Raw genomic sequence first — 15,724 nt, 5'->3', positions numbered from 1 at the left:
TGAGATGGGGATGCATCTCGCCCAGGAACCCCAGCCCAGGCCTAGGCTCAGATTGAATTTCCTGGTGCAGAGGCCGGCCGCCTAGTGGGAGGACCCGCCAGCTCTAGGGTCTTGGACTTCTTGAGGCAATCACTTTCCCTCTGAGCCTGTGTCTCCTCACCCATGAAACGGGGATAATAATAAAAACGCCTGTTCTTAGGTGTGCTCAGCCCACAGAACGACCGACTGGATCGGATCATTCTTTGTCATGGGGGACAGTCCTGTCGTGGATCATTCTTTGTCATGGGGGACAGTCCTGTCAGCGCAGGGTGGTTACCACAGCCCCTGGCCTCCACCCACTCCATGACAGGAGCACCCCCCAGTTGTGACAACCAAAAGTGGCTCCAGACATCGCCACGTGTTCCCTGGGTGCAGACGCGGCCCCAGCTGAGAAACACTGGCTCAATAGCAGTATAGACAGTGGCGCACTGAGCGGTTGCACAGATGCATGAAGTTCCCGAGACGGGGAAGTTCTGGAAAACCTGGTGGGGAAGAAGGGGTGGCAGTGGACACAGATGTGGGAGTGCTTCTGTATGGAGAGGCGTCTGCCGCTTCACAGACAGTGACATTCCACCTAGGATGGGCTGCTTTCCTGCCTTGGGGAGAGCGAGGCTGGTGGCAGGAGATGGCTGGCCCCCCCAGGTTTGGATTGTGCTTGCCTGGGCCGTCTGATGGCCCGAGCGCCTGGCATCGGCTCTGCACGGCCTGTTTTTTCTCCAGTTCCCACCTGACACCTGCCCACCCTGATCCCCCTCCCCTGGCTTTGGTTCCTCGGTCCTGGGAGGAGGAGGAACCGAGTCAGTGGCACTGGGCTTGAACCGGGGCCCCCAGGGAGCCTGGCTAATTGCTTGTTAGTGCCAGGGAGCCCTGGGGAGTCCTCCTTGCCCCCATGCCAGCCGGGGTCTGGGGAGTCACATTCCTGCACACCTTGGGCAGGGTGTCCTGGGCAGGGCGAAGCTGGAGGAGCTTTGGCCCCGGATGCTGCCGGCTGGTGCCCACTCTGCCGTGTCACCTCCAAGGGATCCGGCGTCTTGCCCATTGCTGGGGGCTCTGCTGGCACCGTGCTCGGCCAGCTGCTGAGGCCGTTTCAGCACAGACCCGCTTGAGTCAGCAGAAACTGCCCGGCTCAGGCAGGATCAAAATAACCTTCTTCCTATTCCAGCACTTGAGGGTTTTTCCGCCTTCTAGGGGAAAAACAAATCAAAAACCAAAAAAAAAAAAAAAAAAAAAAACCACACACAAAAAACCCAACCTTAGAAAATGCGAATGGCAACATCCGCAGCCATCTGGAATGTGGGTTTTCTGAGGCCTTTTCACCAAGAGGAGGGTCCTGACACCCCCTCCTGTTGAGCGTGGCATGTGTTTGTGAGTCCTGGGATAGATGTGTGTGTGTGGGTATGTGTGGTGCTCTGTGTCTGTGTGTGTTTGTGTCTGTTGGGAAGTGTGTGTTGGGATGTTGACTTGGGTGTGGGACTGTTGAAGGGTGTGTGTTGGGGTGTTGATATGTGTGTAGGAGTGTTGGGTCGTGTGTTGGTGTTGACGTGTGTAGGAGTGTTGGAGTATGTAGTGTTGTTGACGTGTGTGTAGGAGTGTTGGGGTGTTGTGTGTGTAGGAGTGTTAGGGGTACGTGTTGGGGTGTTATTTGTGTAGGAGTGTTGGGTGTGTGTTGGTGTTGACGCGTACTTAGGAGTGTTGTGTGTGTAGGAGTGTTGGGGCATTTGTGTTGGTGTTGTATGTGTAGGGGTGTTGGGGTGTGTGTGTTGGGGTGTTGACATATGTGTAGGAGTGTTAGGTGTGCATAGGTTTGTGTACACATATTCACATGTAGCTCCTCTTTGTTTAATTCCACAAAGCTCCACCCCCAAACTCGGTGCCAACTTCCTCTCTCCACACTCAGGGGTCCCCTTCTCCGCCCAACTGCTCCCTCCCTGGGCCCCCAAGACAGCTGAAGGGTCTGTGACCATCTGCCTGAGCCTTTGCCCAGCGACAGGAGCCAGTGCACAGGGCTCCCTTTCTGCCGGTCAGATCACGCTGTGCATCTGCAGAACGGCTCCAGGAGGCTCTGAGAGCAGAGAGCAGGGCCTTCCTCCTGCCTGTCCCGTTACCTCCTTCCGGTCAGTCCCTACAGAGGGGGTGTCTGGGTCCCAGGACACCTTTGAGATGCTCTCCCAGCCAGCAGTACCCGCTCCTCCCCCATGAGAGCAGCTTCCCTGCACGTACCCCAGCCCCAGGCATCGCCTGTGATCTTGCCAGGAGAGTGGTGGGGGCTTTCCTGAGTCTGGGTTGCACTCTCGTCCCCCTAGGTGGGTGAAAAAGCTCAAAAGGGCTGAGCCCTGAGCACAGTGGCCTGCAGGTGTCCAGGGTCTCACGTGTCCCTCTTTGTCTCCACAGCGGAGCTGGAGTTTGTTCAGATCATCATCATCGTGGTGGTGATGATGGTGATGGTGGTGGTGATCACGTGCCTGCTGAGCCACTACAAGCTGTCTGCACGGTCCTTCATCAGCCGGCACAGCCAGGGGCGGAGGAGAGAAGATGCCCTGTCCTCAGTAAGTGCCCCGCCATCCTGTCTGTGGCCTGAGGGTGCGGCAGTGGGACACCCCTTGTAAAAACTCGGACGGGATCCAATGGCAGCGTTTGCAGGAAACAGATTCAGGGCAGGAAGACGGGCTGAGGAGCCCACCTGATAGCAGCTTCCTCCTCTGAAATGGGAGGAAAGCACCCGCCAGGCGGGCGTCAGAGTTGCTGGAGGAAGGTGGGGAATGAAGAGCTGGGCTGGGAAGAGGCTTCGTGATCCACTCACGCACTCAGCTGACTCTCGAGCAGCCTCGGGTCGCAGTCTCTGTGCAGGCCCTGGGGAGAGGGCAGCACACAGGTCCTTGCTGTCATGGAGCTGACGTTCCAGGAGGGAGATGAGGAGATGCCCGGTGGTATAGCGCCATGCAGGAGATGCGACCACTAGGGCCTAGGGGAGCCTCTTCGAGGAACCCTTGGCTGGGGAGGCAGGGCTGGGCTCACAAGCAGCGCAAGCTGACCCCCGTCTTGACCCACATCTCTCGGGGCTGAGTGGAGACAGAGCTAGAGGGATGAGGCTAAAAGCAGGGAGGCACCTGGGGCAGGCAGCACAGGAGCGCATTCTGGGTCCACACAGAGGCCTGATGCAACAGGATGGTGGAGACGAGGGGCCAGCATTTGGCTCTTACTCACCGGGGTAGTGGTGGGAAAGGTGCCTGCAGTCTTGCAGCCCTGACCCAGACGGAAGGGAGGTGGTGGCCCTGCCCTCGTGCCCGTGCTATGCTGACATCTGGTCATGTGGTCACAATGCCATGGAAAGCCATATAGGCAACAGGACACCAGGTCCCGGGGCCTGAGTTTAATCCCATCTCCACCAGTACCAGCTACGTGCCCTCAGACCTGTCCCTGATCCCCAAAATGGGGCTTCAGATCCTCCATGTGTAAAATGGGCTGACAGTCGCGTCCACCTCCCCGGAGATTCAGGGCTTTAGCACAGAGCACGGGTCTGGCCATTACTGGCTGTAAAAGCACTTCCATCCATCCATCCATCCACCCGACAGATCTCTACCCAGCACACACACGGGGTATGCAAAATTCCCCCTGCATTTGGGAAGTGGCTGTGAGCCAGTCCTAGGGGGTGCTGCTGGTGAGTTGGATGGGCGCAGACAGGAGCAGGTCCACGGATGAAGGAAGCCAAGGGCCGTGGCCGGGAAGTTGGGGCGAGCTGCTCTTGAGGCCGAGCTGTGCAGGACCAGGTGAAGTGGGCGCGGGAGTGTGAGGAGAACAGAGCCCTGCAGGAGGGACCCTGCTCTCCATTACAGTCCTGGGTATTGATCTCTCAGAGTTGTGAGCATTGGTGGGTATTCTGGAAACCACAAGAATTTCCCCTTTGAGTCTCCACAAAGTCAGGGGCAAACAGGGCAGATCCGGGTCGGTGGGAACTTGCCCGCCTCTGATGGTGAACTCCTGGCTCCACGTCGGCCGCCTGAAGCCCTGCCGTTCGGTATCCTTCAGCATGTGGACCAAAGGGCGGCGCAGAGTTAATTTCTTAATGGCTTCCATCTCTGCACCCAGGATGTGTAACTCAACAACGTGGGGCAGGAAGCGGCTGTTTAAAGAGCAGGCTGGGAACTGCAGAGAGGAGGTGGCACGTGGCCAGCCCCGGGGCTGCGGCGCGTCTCTGAGCCGGGGCTCACTAGGTGTGGGGAGGACTCACAGAACAGGCAGCACTGGGTGTGGCCTCCCCACTTCTGGGGACACCTGGGGTTGGTGGTGGTGCCCAGAGTCCCTGGGCTGAGCCAAGTCAGCTGAGAAGCCTGTTGGCCATGGTCCCTAGCCAGCAGGCCTGTCCCTGGCAGGTCTGGACACCTCTGCTTGCGTCAGGCCCCAGCCTCAGTGCGTCACCAGGTTGCCAGGGCAAGGAGCATCAGCCCTGGGACCTCTGATGCGAATACCGGGCTCCCCAGACCTGGGGCCCACTGTGCGTCCCAGCACGCTGTCCAGAGGGCGTGCTGTAGACCTGCTGCTCTCAAGCCCCGACGTGTTTATTTGCTGTTGCTACCACTCCAGCAACAAGCACTGGTTACGTCTGCCCAGGGATGCCGTCAGGGACTTCAGGGGTTCACCCCACTTTCCAGAGGAGAAATGGGGGATGAGAGAGGTGGAACATTTGCCGGAGGCCACACTGCTTGTCACTGCCGGTGTGAAGAGCCCACAGCCTATTCCATCCTCCCTCAAATGTTGGGGAGAGTGAAGGTGCCTGGACATTCCAGAAGGCACCAGCCTTGGAGGGGCACACACTCCAGGCTGGGCTCACCTTGCCCCTCAGAGCCTCAGTGTGTGCATCTCCACAGTGGGTTGAAGCTAGGCCTGTGTGGCCCGTGGTCATGGGGAGGATGCAGTTAGTGGAGAGTGTACTGTACCCAGAGGCCGACTGCAGGGGCTTCACTGTTGTGGAGCGGGAGACGGCACCTGGGATCCTGCTGCCAGGAAGGAGTTGGATTCCGTCACACCTGCGGCCAATAGAAAGTCTCCTCCCACTGTCTACCCAGCCGCCTGCACAGCCGCCCGGGATGCCTGGCTGGGTAAACGTGGAGCCTCACTAGGCCTAAAGCAGAATGTGGCAGCTCCCCTGGGGACCCCCTGCCAGACAGGAGTCCCTGGGCCCCACGGCCTTCCATAGAGATCCACATACAGCTCCTATCTGTCCCAGGCCCAGTCTACATCCCCCCAGCCCACCCATGCTCTGCCCCTGGCATGGCCATCCGACCATGGCCCCTTTTCAGGGTGACCCTGGGGGTCCCCTCTTGCCTGTATGGAGACAAGAGCTCGTGCCTCACCCACCTGCCTCACCATCTCAGGTAAGACCCTGAGCTCTGAGGTCTGGTCCCGGCCGTGTCCCCTCCTTGTTGTGTGACACTGGGCAAGGATCTGCCCTCTGAGGGTGGGGCTCCAGTGCAGGCAAGCCCCTCAGCCAGGGATGGCACTTCCACCCTGGCGCTGCTCCGAGGGTATTTGAGACATGTTGCAGAACGTCACTACAGTGACCTCTCAGCCACCAAGCGGCACAGACCTCAGGTTTACCCAGAAAGGCAATCCCAGTCTTTGTGCCCAAGGCCTGCTTAGACTAGGAACTCAGGCCTTGGATGGGGTGACCCTTTGTCCTCTTTATCCCCAAATCAGTCCTCAGTGTGGGTCTCCTGCTCCTGAGAGAACCCAGCCCACCAAGGGCCCATTTCCCAGGGGCAGGGACAAGACTGTGGCCAGGCCAATGCGCGACAATCTGCCAGCAGCGGGAGCCAAAGACCTAGCGTCCACTCCCATGGCCTCAGGAGATACCGAATTCCCCCAGGCCCCTTGTGCTGGGCCGTGTCCTGGCCAGAATCATCTTTTATTCTTTAGAAACATCTCTGAGTCCTCGCAGTTTGATAGAAGGCCATCCCATCCCCTGGGATGGGAAGATTGTGCCTGGGGACTCCAGGGGAAGAATGGGGAGCTGCATTCTGGCCTCGTGATGTTAAGATTCTGGAGGGGTCTGGGAGGAGCTGCCTGAGCATCAGCTCACTGCGGCTGCCTGGTTTTGTCAATGAGGTCTTCTCCGAGTGTGAATGAAGTGTTTTCGAGTGCGTTTTGCCCATAGCTGCGCTTGGCTGTAGCCGCGGGGTTCAGTGGTATGACAGAGACCCGCCGGCCCGCAAAGCAGAAAATATTTTACTCTCTGGCTCTTTATGGAAACAGTTTTCAGACCCTTGGTCTAGAAGCATCTAAATGGGGAAGGCGCAGGTGGACTGGGTGCACCCACTTCAAAGAAGAGGAGTCCACCCTGAGCCCTGGGAGCCTGGGAGTGGTTGAAGGCTGCTGGGAGCAGGGGGCTGGTCAGCAGTGGCTGTAGGATTGGAACTTGTCGTTGTCCTCCACCTGGGGGTGACAGCCAGACATAGCCAGAGGCTGGGGAAGGTTCCAGACAATTCTGAAGCTGGGCCCCCCTCCCCCCACTTCTCAGGTCACTTTGGGACCTAATTCCACAAAGATGACTTGCACGGGTCACCCAGCAACTTCCACACTTGAGTAGTAACCTGAGCACTCCCTGATTGCATAGCACACCGGCGCCTGGCACTGGGGAAACAGTAGCAGCTCCTGCAGGGCGAGTGAGACCCATGAATAGGCCACCAGGGGCAGACAGACAAAGGCTGTGGTGCAGGAGGGGACTGGAGGAGATGGAAGGAAGTGCCTGACCCGCCTGGGGGGCTAACGGAGAGCTCCAGGATTAGCACGCCTTGGCAGAGGCTTGAGGGGCAGGTCAAAGTTCTTCAGGAAAGGGAGGAAGGAGGGGCCATTGGTCCAGGCCCAGGATGGGCTCAGATCCAAAGGCAAGACGTGAGAGTCTGTGTTCACTGGGCACGCTGCAGAACACACTGTATGGTGCATTGCAGGCGCTGTCATCAGCCCGCTATACAGATAGGAAAACTCGTTAAAGGAAACAGCTATACTACGGCCGTGGACATCTACAGGGGCATGGGTCTCGGTAAGGGGTTGGAACTTTCTCTCCTGGAGGCAGCGGGGGGCCCAGAGGGTTTAAGCAGAGGAGTGGCAGGGTGTGGGGTGGGGGGTGTGAGGGAGATGTTCCCACTTCTGTGAGGAGGAAGGGCGCTGGGGAAGGGCAAGAGTGGAGGAGACCCTGGGAGACCCCTCAAGGACCTCAAAGACCAGCGGCACTCGCAGCCTCTGGGAGATTATGAGACACGCAGCCTCGCCAGCCCTCCTGCTACAGAATCTGCATTTTTGCAGGCTGCAGATGGACTGTCTGCACGTGGAGGCCCTGGTTCCATAGGACTTTGCTGTCCACTAGGTATAGATGCTGGGGAGAGAGGTGGATAGAACTGTCTAATAGAGGGAGAAGTGAGAGGGGATCAAGGGTGGGTGGAACAAGGGTGGTGGGGAGAGGAGCTATCAGGAATGATCCCGTGGATCTGGCTTTGCAGCTTTGAAGAATGTCAGAGCCATTCGCTAAATCAGGAGACAAGGCAGGATAAGACCTCCTTAAGGGGTAGGAGCGGTCCTGATGGGACAGTTTTGAGTGCCACAGAGCCTCCTAGTGGCCATATGGGAAATTACCGCCCTCTGGCCGTTCCTACCCAGGCTGCAGGTGAGCGGTATCCTACCTGGGAACCCTCAAAAAACCTGCCCCAAGGGAACTTTTGAGGTGATGGACATACTCATTATCTTGATTGTGGTGAGAGGTTCTTGGTATAAATATATGCCCGAACTTACCAAACTGTATGCTTTGAATATGTCCATTTATTTGCATATCAGTTATATTTCAATGAAGCTATAAAAGTAACAGACATCCCTTTCCCCAGGCCCAGGGCTCACCGTCATGGCATTTGGGGAAACTCAGAGGAACTGGTCCTGGCATGGGGTCTCATTTTCCTGGGAGAAGGTCCAGGCCCCTGCTGTAATCTCAGAGCAGATGGCATAAGCTTCATGAAGTGGCAGCTGTGCCCCTGCACCCAGACCAGAGCTTGGCGCTGCAGTGGAACCACACACCTCCTTTGCCAGAGATTGAATCACTCTTTTATGGCAGAGCAGCCGCCTTGGGCACTTTCCTCAACTCTCCTGTTTTTCACCTGTGAACTGGGCTCACTAGATCGAGGGAGAGAAAGACTGTAAAGAAATAAATGCATAGAAGCAATGATTAAGATAGGACAGGAGCTGGAAAGGGAATCAACAGATGACAAGGTTCACGGGAGAGGCCCTTTAGATGCTGGTCTCCAAGGGTCTGCAGGGGACGCTGGAACTGAAAGTGGACAGGAGCCGGCCTTGCAGCCTGGCCTGCCGTGCAAAGGACCTGGGGCTCGGGCTGAGCTTGTTGAGGCCCCATGGGGCCGGTCAGCGTGGCTGGTGGAAGTGTAGAGGTGACACCCAGCACATTCACATGCTACCTGAGTGCCACATGGGCTCCGGGTGGTTTTTACGTTCAGATTCAGCAAGTGCTTGAGCAACTCAATGAGGCAAGTACTGTAATCTCAAGAACTATAATTCAGGTACAGAAACTGCAGCATTGAAATTAAGTAACTTGCCGCAGGTCACACAGCCAGCAGGGGGCCCAGGCCCAGGGGAGTGGGGCCAGGGGTGAGGGGCTGAAGCCATGCTCAGCCTGGTGAGAAGCCACTAAGGCTCACGGGAAGCTACAGCCAGCTTTGAGAAGGGGGCCCCACGAGTGGGTGTATGTTTTGGAAAGTGTCAGGCTGGATTTTCAGGGTACAGGAGTGGGCACCTCAGGGATCAGTGAGGAGGTTATTGTGGTCACGTCCTGGAAAAGCGTCCAGGGCCAGGGGCTGGGGAAGCTGGTGCGGCCGCAGAGAGGTGGGTGGGTTCAAGAGCTGATTCCAGGGTAAAGGCCTAAGAGTCGAATCTGGGTTGAGCCTTTGCTGTCCCTCCTGCCCAGCCCACTGACCCTGCTTGTACGTTTCCTCCTATGCAGGAAGGATGCCTGTGGCCCTCGGAGAGCACAGTGTCAGGCAACGGAATCCCAGAGGTGAGACCTCCCTCGGCCTCCCCTCCAACACCCCCACCCCACCCTGAGCTGCTCCCGCTGCGGCTGGAAGAGTGTGAGCTGCTAAAGGCTCACCCCTCCGCCCTCCTCTGCAGTGCCCTTGCTGCTGGGATCCTCCTTGCCGGAGATCATCTGCTCCCTGCCCCTGAGGGAGCAGCCCAGCTCTCTGCTCTCTGCACATGGGAGCACGGACGCTGCCACCGTTTCGAGGAGGGCGATGCAGCTCTGCAGTGCTGCCCCCAAGCCAGGGCCCCCGCGGGATCAGGCTCTGGGCTCCTGCCTCCGCCAGCCCTGCCGCCCTCTCCCTTTCCCCAGAGAGCCGAGTCCCATGCAGCAGAACTCCAGTCTCAGGATCGCATCTGGACGACCCACCTCAGACAGCCGCCCTCCCTCACTCCCGCTCTGCTTCCTCCAGCCGCAGGTCTACGCCCCGCCTCGGCCCACCGACCGCCTGGCCGTGCCGCCCTTCGCCCAGCGGGACCGCTTCCACCGCTTCCAGCCCACCTATCCGTACCTGCAGCACGAGATCGACCTGCCCCCCACCATCTCGCTGTCGGACGGGGAGGAGCCCCCACCCTATCAGGGCCCCTGCACCCTCCAGCTTCGGGACCCCGAGCAGCAACTGGAACTGAACCGGGAGTCGGTGCGCGCACCCCCAAACAGAACCATCTTCGACAGTGACCTGATGGATAGTGCCAGGCTGGGCGGCCCCTGCCCCCCCAGCAGTAACTCGGGCATCAGCGCCACGTGCTACGGCAGCGGCGGGCGCATGGAGGGGCCGCCGCCCACCTACAGCGAAGTCATCGGCCACTACCCGGGGTCCTCCTTCCAGCACCAGCAGAGCAATGGGCCGCCCTCCTTGCTGGAGGGGACCCGGCTCCACCACACACACATCGCGCCCCTAGAGAGTGCAGCCATCTGGAGCAAAGAGAAGGATAAACAGAAAGGACACCCTCTCTAGGGTCCCCAGCGGGGCCGGGCTGGGGCTGCGTAGGTGAAAAGGCAGAACACTCCGCGCTTCTTAGAAGAGGAGTGAGAGGAAGGCGGGGGGTGCAGCAACGCATCGTGTGGCCCTCCCCTCCCACCTCCCTATGTATAAATATTTACATGTGATGTCTGGTCTGAATGCACAAGCTAAGAGAGCTTGCAAAAAAGAGAAAAAAGAAAAAAAAAAAACACGTTTCTTTGTTGAGCTGTGTGTCTTGAAGGCAAAAGAGAAAAAAAATTTCTACAGTAGTCTTTCTTGTTTCTAGTTGAGCTGCGTGCGTGAATGCTTATTTTCTTTTGTTTATGATAATTTCACTTAACTTTAAAGACATATTTGCACAAAACCTTTGTTTAAAGATCTGCAATATTATATATATAAATATATATAAGATAAGAGAAACTGTATGTGCGAGGGCAGGAGTATTTTTGTATTAGAAGAGGCCTATTAAAAAAAAAGTTGTTTTCTGAACTAGAAGAGGAAAAAATGGCAATTTTTGAGTGCCAAGTCAGAAAGTGTGTATTACCTTGTAAAGAAAAAAATTACAAAGCAGGGGTTTAGAGTTATTTATATAAATGTTGAGATTTTGCACTATTTTTTAATATAAATATGTCAGTGCTTGCTTGATGGAAACTTCTCTTGTGTCTGTTGAAACTTTAAGGGAGAAATGTCGGAATTTCAGAGTCGCCTGACGGCAGAGGGTGAGCCCCCGTGGAGTCTGCAGAGAGGCCTTGGCTGGGAGCGGCGGGCTTTCCTGAGGGGCCACTGTCCCTGCAGAGTGGATGCTTCTGCCTAGTGACAGGTTATCACCACGTTGTACATTCCCTACCGAAGGAGACACATTTTTCCCCCCTGACCCAGAACAGCCTTTAAATCACAAGCAAAATAGGAAAGTTAACCACGGAGGCACCGAGTTCCAGATAGTGGTTTTGCCTTTCCCAAAAATGAAAATAAACTGTTACTGAAGGAATTAGTTTTTCCTCTTCTTTTTTCCAACTGTGAAGGTCCCCGTGGGGTGGAGCATGGTGCCCCTCACAAGCCGCAGTGGCTGGTGCCCGGGCTACCAGGGACACGCCAGAGGGCTCGATGACTTGTCTCTGCAGGGCCCTTTGGTGGTTGTTCAGCTGGCTAAAGGTTCACCGGTGAAGGCAGGTGCAGTAACTGCTGCACTGGACCCTCGGAAGGCCCAGGTATTCGCAATCTGACCTCCTCCTGTCTGTTTCCCTTCACGGATCAATTCTTACTTGAAAGGCCAATAAACAGACAACCCAACATGAAAAGGTGACAAGCCTGGGTTTCTCCCAGGATAGGTGAAAGGGTTAAAATGAGTAAAGCAGTTGAGTAAACACCAACCCGAGCTTCGGGCGCAGAATTCTTCACCTTCTCTGTTCCCCTTTCCATCTCCTTTCCCCGCGGAAACAACGCTTCACTTCTGATGTGTCTGTTGATCTGTGTTTTCATTTACATCTCTGTTAGACTCCGCTCTTGTTCTCCAGGTTTTCACCAGATAGATTTGGGGTTGGCGGGACCTGCTGGTGACGTGCAGGTGAAGGACAGGAAGGGGCACGTGAGCGGAAATAGAGGTGACCAGAGGAGAGCATGAAGGGTGGGGCTTTGGGACCCACCGGGGCCAGTGGCTGGAGCTCGACGTGTTTCCTCCCCATGGGGGTGGGAGGGCCCCCAGCTGGAAGAGCAGACTCCCAGCTGCTACCCCCTCCCTTCCCATGGGAGTGGCTTCCCATTTTGGGCAGAATGCTGACTATTAGACTAACATAAAAGAAAGATATGAAAGGCAATAACTATTGTTTGTGAGCAACTTTTTTTTATAACTTCCAAAACAAAAACCTGAGCACGGTTTTGAAGTTCTAGCCACTCGAGTTCCATGCATGTGAAACGTGTGCTTTAAGAAGGTGGCAGCTGACAGACGTGGGCTCTGTGTGCCGCCAGCCTAGTAGAAAGTTCTCGTTCATTGGCAACAGCAGAACCTGCCTCTCCATGAAGTCGTCAGCCTAGAATTTGTTTCTCTCCTGAAGAGGATTCTTTGAAAAGGTCCTGCAGAGAAATCAATACAGGTTATCCTGAAAGGTACAAGGACGCACTTGTAAAGATGATTGAAACGTATCTTTCCTTTATGTGACGCGTCTCTAGTGCCTTACTGAAGAAGCAGTGACACTCCTGTCGCTCGGTGAGGACGTTCCCGGACAGTGCCTCACTCACCTGGGACTGGTATCCCCTCCCAGGGTCCACCAAGGGCTCCTGCTTTTCAGACACCCCATCATCCTCGCGCGTCCTCACCCTCTCTCCACCAGGGAGGTGCCTAGCTTGGTGAGGTTACTCCTCCTGCTCCTCCAACCTTTTTTGCCAAGGTTTGTGCACGACTCCCATCTAGGCTGAAAACCTAGAAGTGGACCTTGTGTGTATGCATGGTGTCAGCCCAAAGCCAGGCTGAGACAGTCCTCATATCCTCTTGAGCCAAACTGTTTGGGTCCCGTTGCTTCATGGTATGGTCTGGATTTGTGGGAATGGCTTTGCGTGAGAAAAGAGAGGAGAGTGGTTGCTGCCCTCAGCCGGCTTGAGGACAGAGCCTGTCCCTCTCATGACAACCCAGTGTTGAAGCCCAGTGTCCTCGGCTTCATGCCCAGTGGATGGCAGAAGTTCATGGGGTAGTGGCCTCTCAAAGGCTGGGTGCATCCCAAGACAGCCAGCAGGTTGTCTCTGGAAACGACCAGAGTTAAGCTCTAGGCTTCTCTGCTGAGGGTGCACCCTTTCCTCTAGATGGTAGTTGTCACGTTATCTTTGAAAACTCTTGGACTGCCCCTGAGAAGGCCCTCTTTTCCAGTAGGAAGTTAGATGGGGGTTCTCAGAAGTGGCTGGTTGGAGGGGGACAAGCTTCGTTTCAGGGGTCTGCCGTTTCATCCCGGTTCAGAGAAGGCCGAGCGCGGCTTTCTCTAGCCTTGTCACTGTCCCCCTGCCTGTCAATCACCACCTTTCCTCCAGAGGAGGAAAATTATCTCCCCTGCAAAGCCCGGTTCTACGCAGACAGATTTCTCGAATTGTGCTAAGAACCATCCGTGTTCTCAAAAAGCCCAGTGTTTTGCAAAGAATGAAAAGGGACCCCATATGTAGCTAAAATCAGGGCTTGGAGAGAGCTGGGTTCATTCCCTGTCCTCATTGGTAGTCCCTATGAATTGTACGTTTCAGAGAAATTTTTTTTCCTATGTGCAACACGAAGCTTCCAGAACCATAAAATATCCCGTCGATAAGGAAAGAAAATGTTGTTGTTTTTGTTTTTCTGGAAACTGCTTGAAATCTTGCTGTACTATAGAGCTCAGAAGGACACAGCCCGTCCTCCCCTGCCTGCCTGATTCCACGACTGTTGTGCTGATTCCAATGCTTTCACGTTGGTTCCTGGCGTGGGAACTGCTCTCCTTTGCAGCCCCATTTCCCAAGCTCTGTTCAAGTTAAACTTATGTAAGCTTTCCGTGGCATGCGGGGCGCGCACCCACGTCCCCGCTGCGTAAGACTCTGTATTTGGATACCAATCCACAGGCCTGAAGAAACTGCTTGTTGTGTATCAGTAATCATTAGTGGCAATGATGACATTCTGAAAAGCTGCAATACTTATACAATAAATTTTACAATTCTTTGGAACGAGGCTTTTTCACTTCTTTGGCCAAATGTAGCTCTTCTCACTTCCCACCCCTTTCTACAACAACCCCGGGTGCATTTAATGGAGGTGAAGTGATCCCTCGGAGCTGCTGGGTAACCTTGAACAATTCGTTCAACCTTTCTGTTTTATTAGTTCAGGCAGCATTCAGGGAGCCCCATGAAAACACTAGCTCAGGCAGTTTCTGGTAAAAGGGGTGGTCGTTGTTGAACAATTTTGCAAAACACTGCATACTTTTCCTCCCTCGGGAAATCATTACTCACCATAGCATGACGAAAGCTCTGATAAGGTCTGCAAGAAAAAAAAAACTGTCTTAGGTAGGGTTCTTCCAGAAGTAACCCTGAGAAGTAGCCTTGTGTGCAAGGGATTAAGGACGTTTTAAGGATGTGCTCCCAGGGGGCTTCCGCTAAGGGAGTCAGGGAAGAGGATCAAGGAAGGGGAGAACCTGAGCAAGGGAGACACTTGTGGACAGAGTTCCAGCCTCAACTTGATCCCAAGGGGACCTGTGGGGGTTCTGGACCCTGGAAAGGTAGAGTCCCAGACCCCTCTGGCTCCTGGTGCACAAAATGGAGGAGTGAGTCTCAGAAGCTGCAGAACTGTCCTCCCAGAAACCAGCCACTAGCAATGCTCATGGAGACAGGGGGAGGGCTGTACAGACTCCCTAAAGGGTTCCAGCGGGACCTGGGGGCACCTGCAGTACCGACTACAGAAACTGTCTCATTTATTTTTCTACACTTGGCCCTTGAACAAGGGGTTCAAGGCACTGAACCCCCTTGCTGTCAAAAATCCATGCATTACTTGTAAAAAAAAAATTGTTTTAGAGACGGGGATCTCACCTTGTCACCTAGGCTGGAGTGTAGTAGTATGATCATAGCTCACTGCAGCCTTGACCTCCCTCGAGGCTCACAAGGCCCTGCAGAGCCTTCCCATTCTCTCTGGCATCTCCCAGATGTTCCAGCAACGTGCACCGTTTTCTTCCCACACACACCCCGTTTTCTCCCTGCGGCTGTGCTCAGTGCTGCCCCTTCTGCCTGGGATCCCCTTCTCTCAAACCCCACATTGCCCTGACATCATTCAGACCCAGACCCAGTTCAGACAGCACCTTCTCCAGGAAGCCTTCCAGGATGCCCCCAGCTTCTCTGTGCCGGCTCTACCGAGGCAGTCACTGCACTGCCTGTGGCGTTCATGGCTCCTCCCCAAGGTCACTGCACTGCCTGAGGTCAGGGCCAGACTCATGTCCATTGTCCATGGGGGATAAACACGTGCTCCCAGGAGGGACCAGGCCTGCACTCCACAACTGCTTCCATTCTCACAACACCCCATTCTTCAGACATGGAAACCAAGGCAGACAAGTCAGCTGGCCTTCTTGTCACCGGCTTGGAAGAGTTGGGATGCTCTATCCCACCCAAGCTGTCTCCTCACCCAATTTCCTCAAAATCTTCCCATGGACAGACAGTCAGACATGGGCAGACAGATGTGCACCTTCCAGCTGCCTGTCCACCCCTGGCCTCCCCCACTCACACCAGTGCAGCCAGTAGGAAACGGGAGGAGTGGGCACAGGAGCTGGCACACTTGTATCTGTCTGGGGGATTCTGGCTGCAAGTAACAAAAAATAAGCAAGCAGGGATTTCAGTGACCAGGAAATGCATTATTTCTATAGCAAGATGCTCTAAGGAGTGTCAGGGCCCTGCTGGGTTCCTGGGCTGTTTGCATTGTCTCTCTAGACCAGGGGTCACCAAACATTGGCCCATACACCAAATCTCCAGCTGCCTGTTTTTGTAAATTAAGTTTTATTAAAAATCAGCCACGCCAGTTTAATTACAGGTCACCTATGGCTGCTTCTGTGCTGCAATGGTAGAGTTGAGTAGTTGCCACACAGGCCATATGACATACAAAGCCTAAAATATTTACAATCTGACCCTTTGCCAAAGTTTTCTGATCTCTGCTGTATTCGTTTGTTTTCGCA

General features: G+C 55.2%; 1 protein-coding gene across 4 annotated transcripts in view; it reads left to right on the top strand.

Moving 5' to 3' along the window:
* Positions 1–13,742, top strand: part of PMEPA1 (prostate transmembrane protein, androgen induced 1) — a 63,340-nt gene extending 49,598 nt beyond the window's left edge. For 3 of the 4 annotated variants that reach the window (XM_063659383.1, XM_063659382.1, XM_054467838.2), the window contains exons 2-4: positions 2,431–2,585; positions 9,035–9,088; positions 9,522–13,742. In XM_063659383.1, the coding sequence (XP_063515453.1) occupies positions 2,472–2,585; positions 9,035–9,088; positions 9,522–10,067 (714 nt within the window). In that variant the 5' untranslated portion in view covers positions 2,431–2,471 and the 3' untranslated portion in view covers positions 10,068–13,742. Of the gene's footprint in view, positions 1–2,430; positions 2,586–9,034; positions 9,089–9,421 lie in introns of those variants that run through there. The other variant, XM_063659384.1, reaches the window with a different exon arrangement.
* The last annotated feature ends 1,982 nt before the right edge of the window (positions 13,743–15,724 follow it).

The sequence above is a fragment of the Pongo pygmaeus genome, chromosome 21, assembly GCF_028885625.2.
Source record: "Pongo pygmaeus isolate AG05252 chromosome 21, NHGRI_mPonPyg2-v2.0_pri, whole genome shotgun sequence".
NCBI classification, from domain to species: domain Eukaryota; kingdom Metazoa; phylum Chordata; class Mammalia; order Primates; family Hominidae; genus Pongo; species Pongo pygmaeus.
This window is presented reverse-complemented; position numbering and strand designations above follow the sequence as displayed.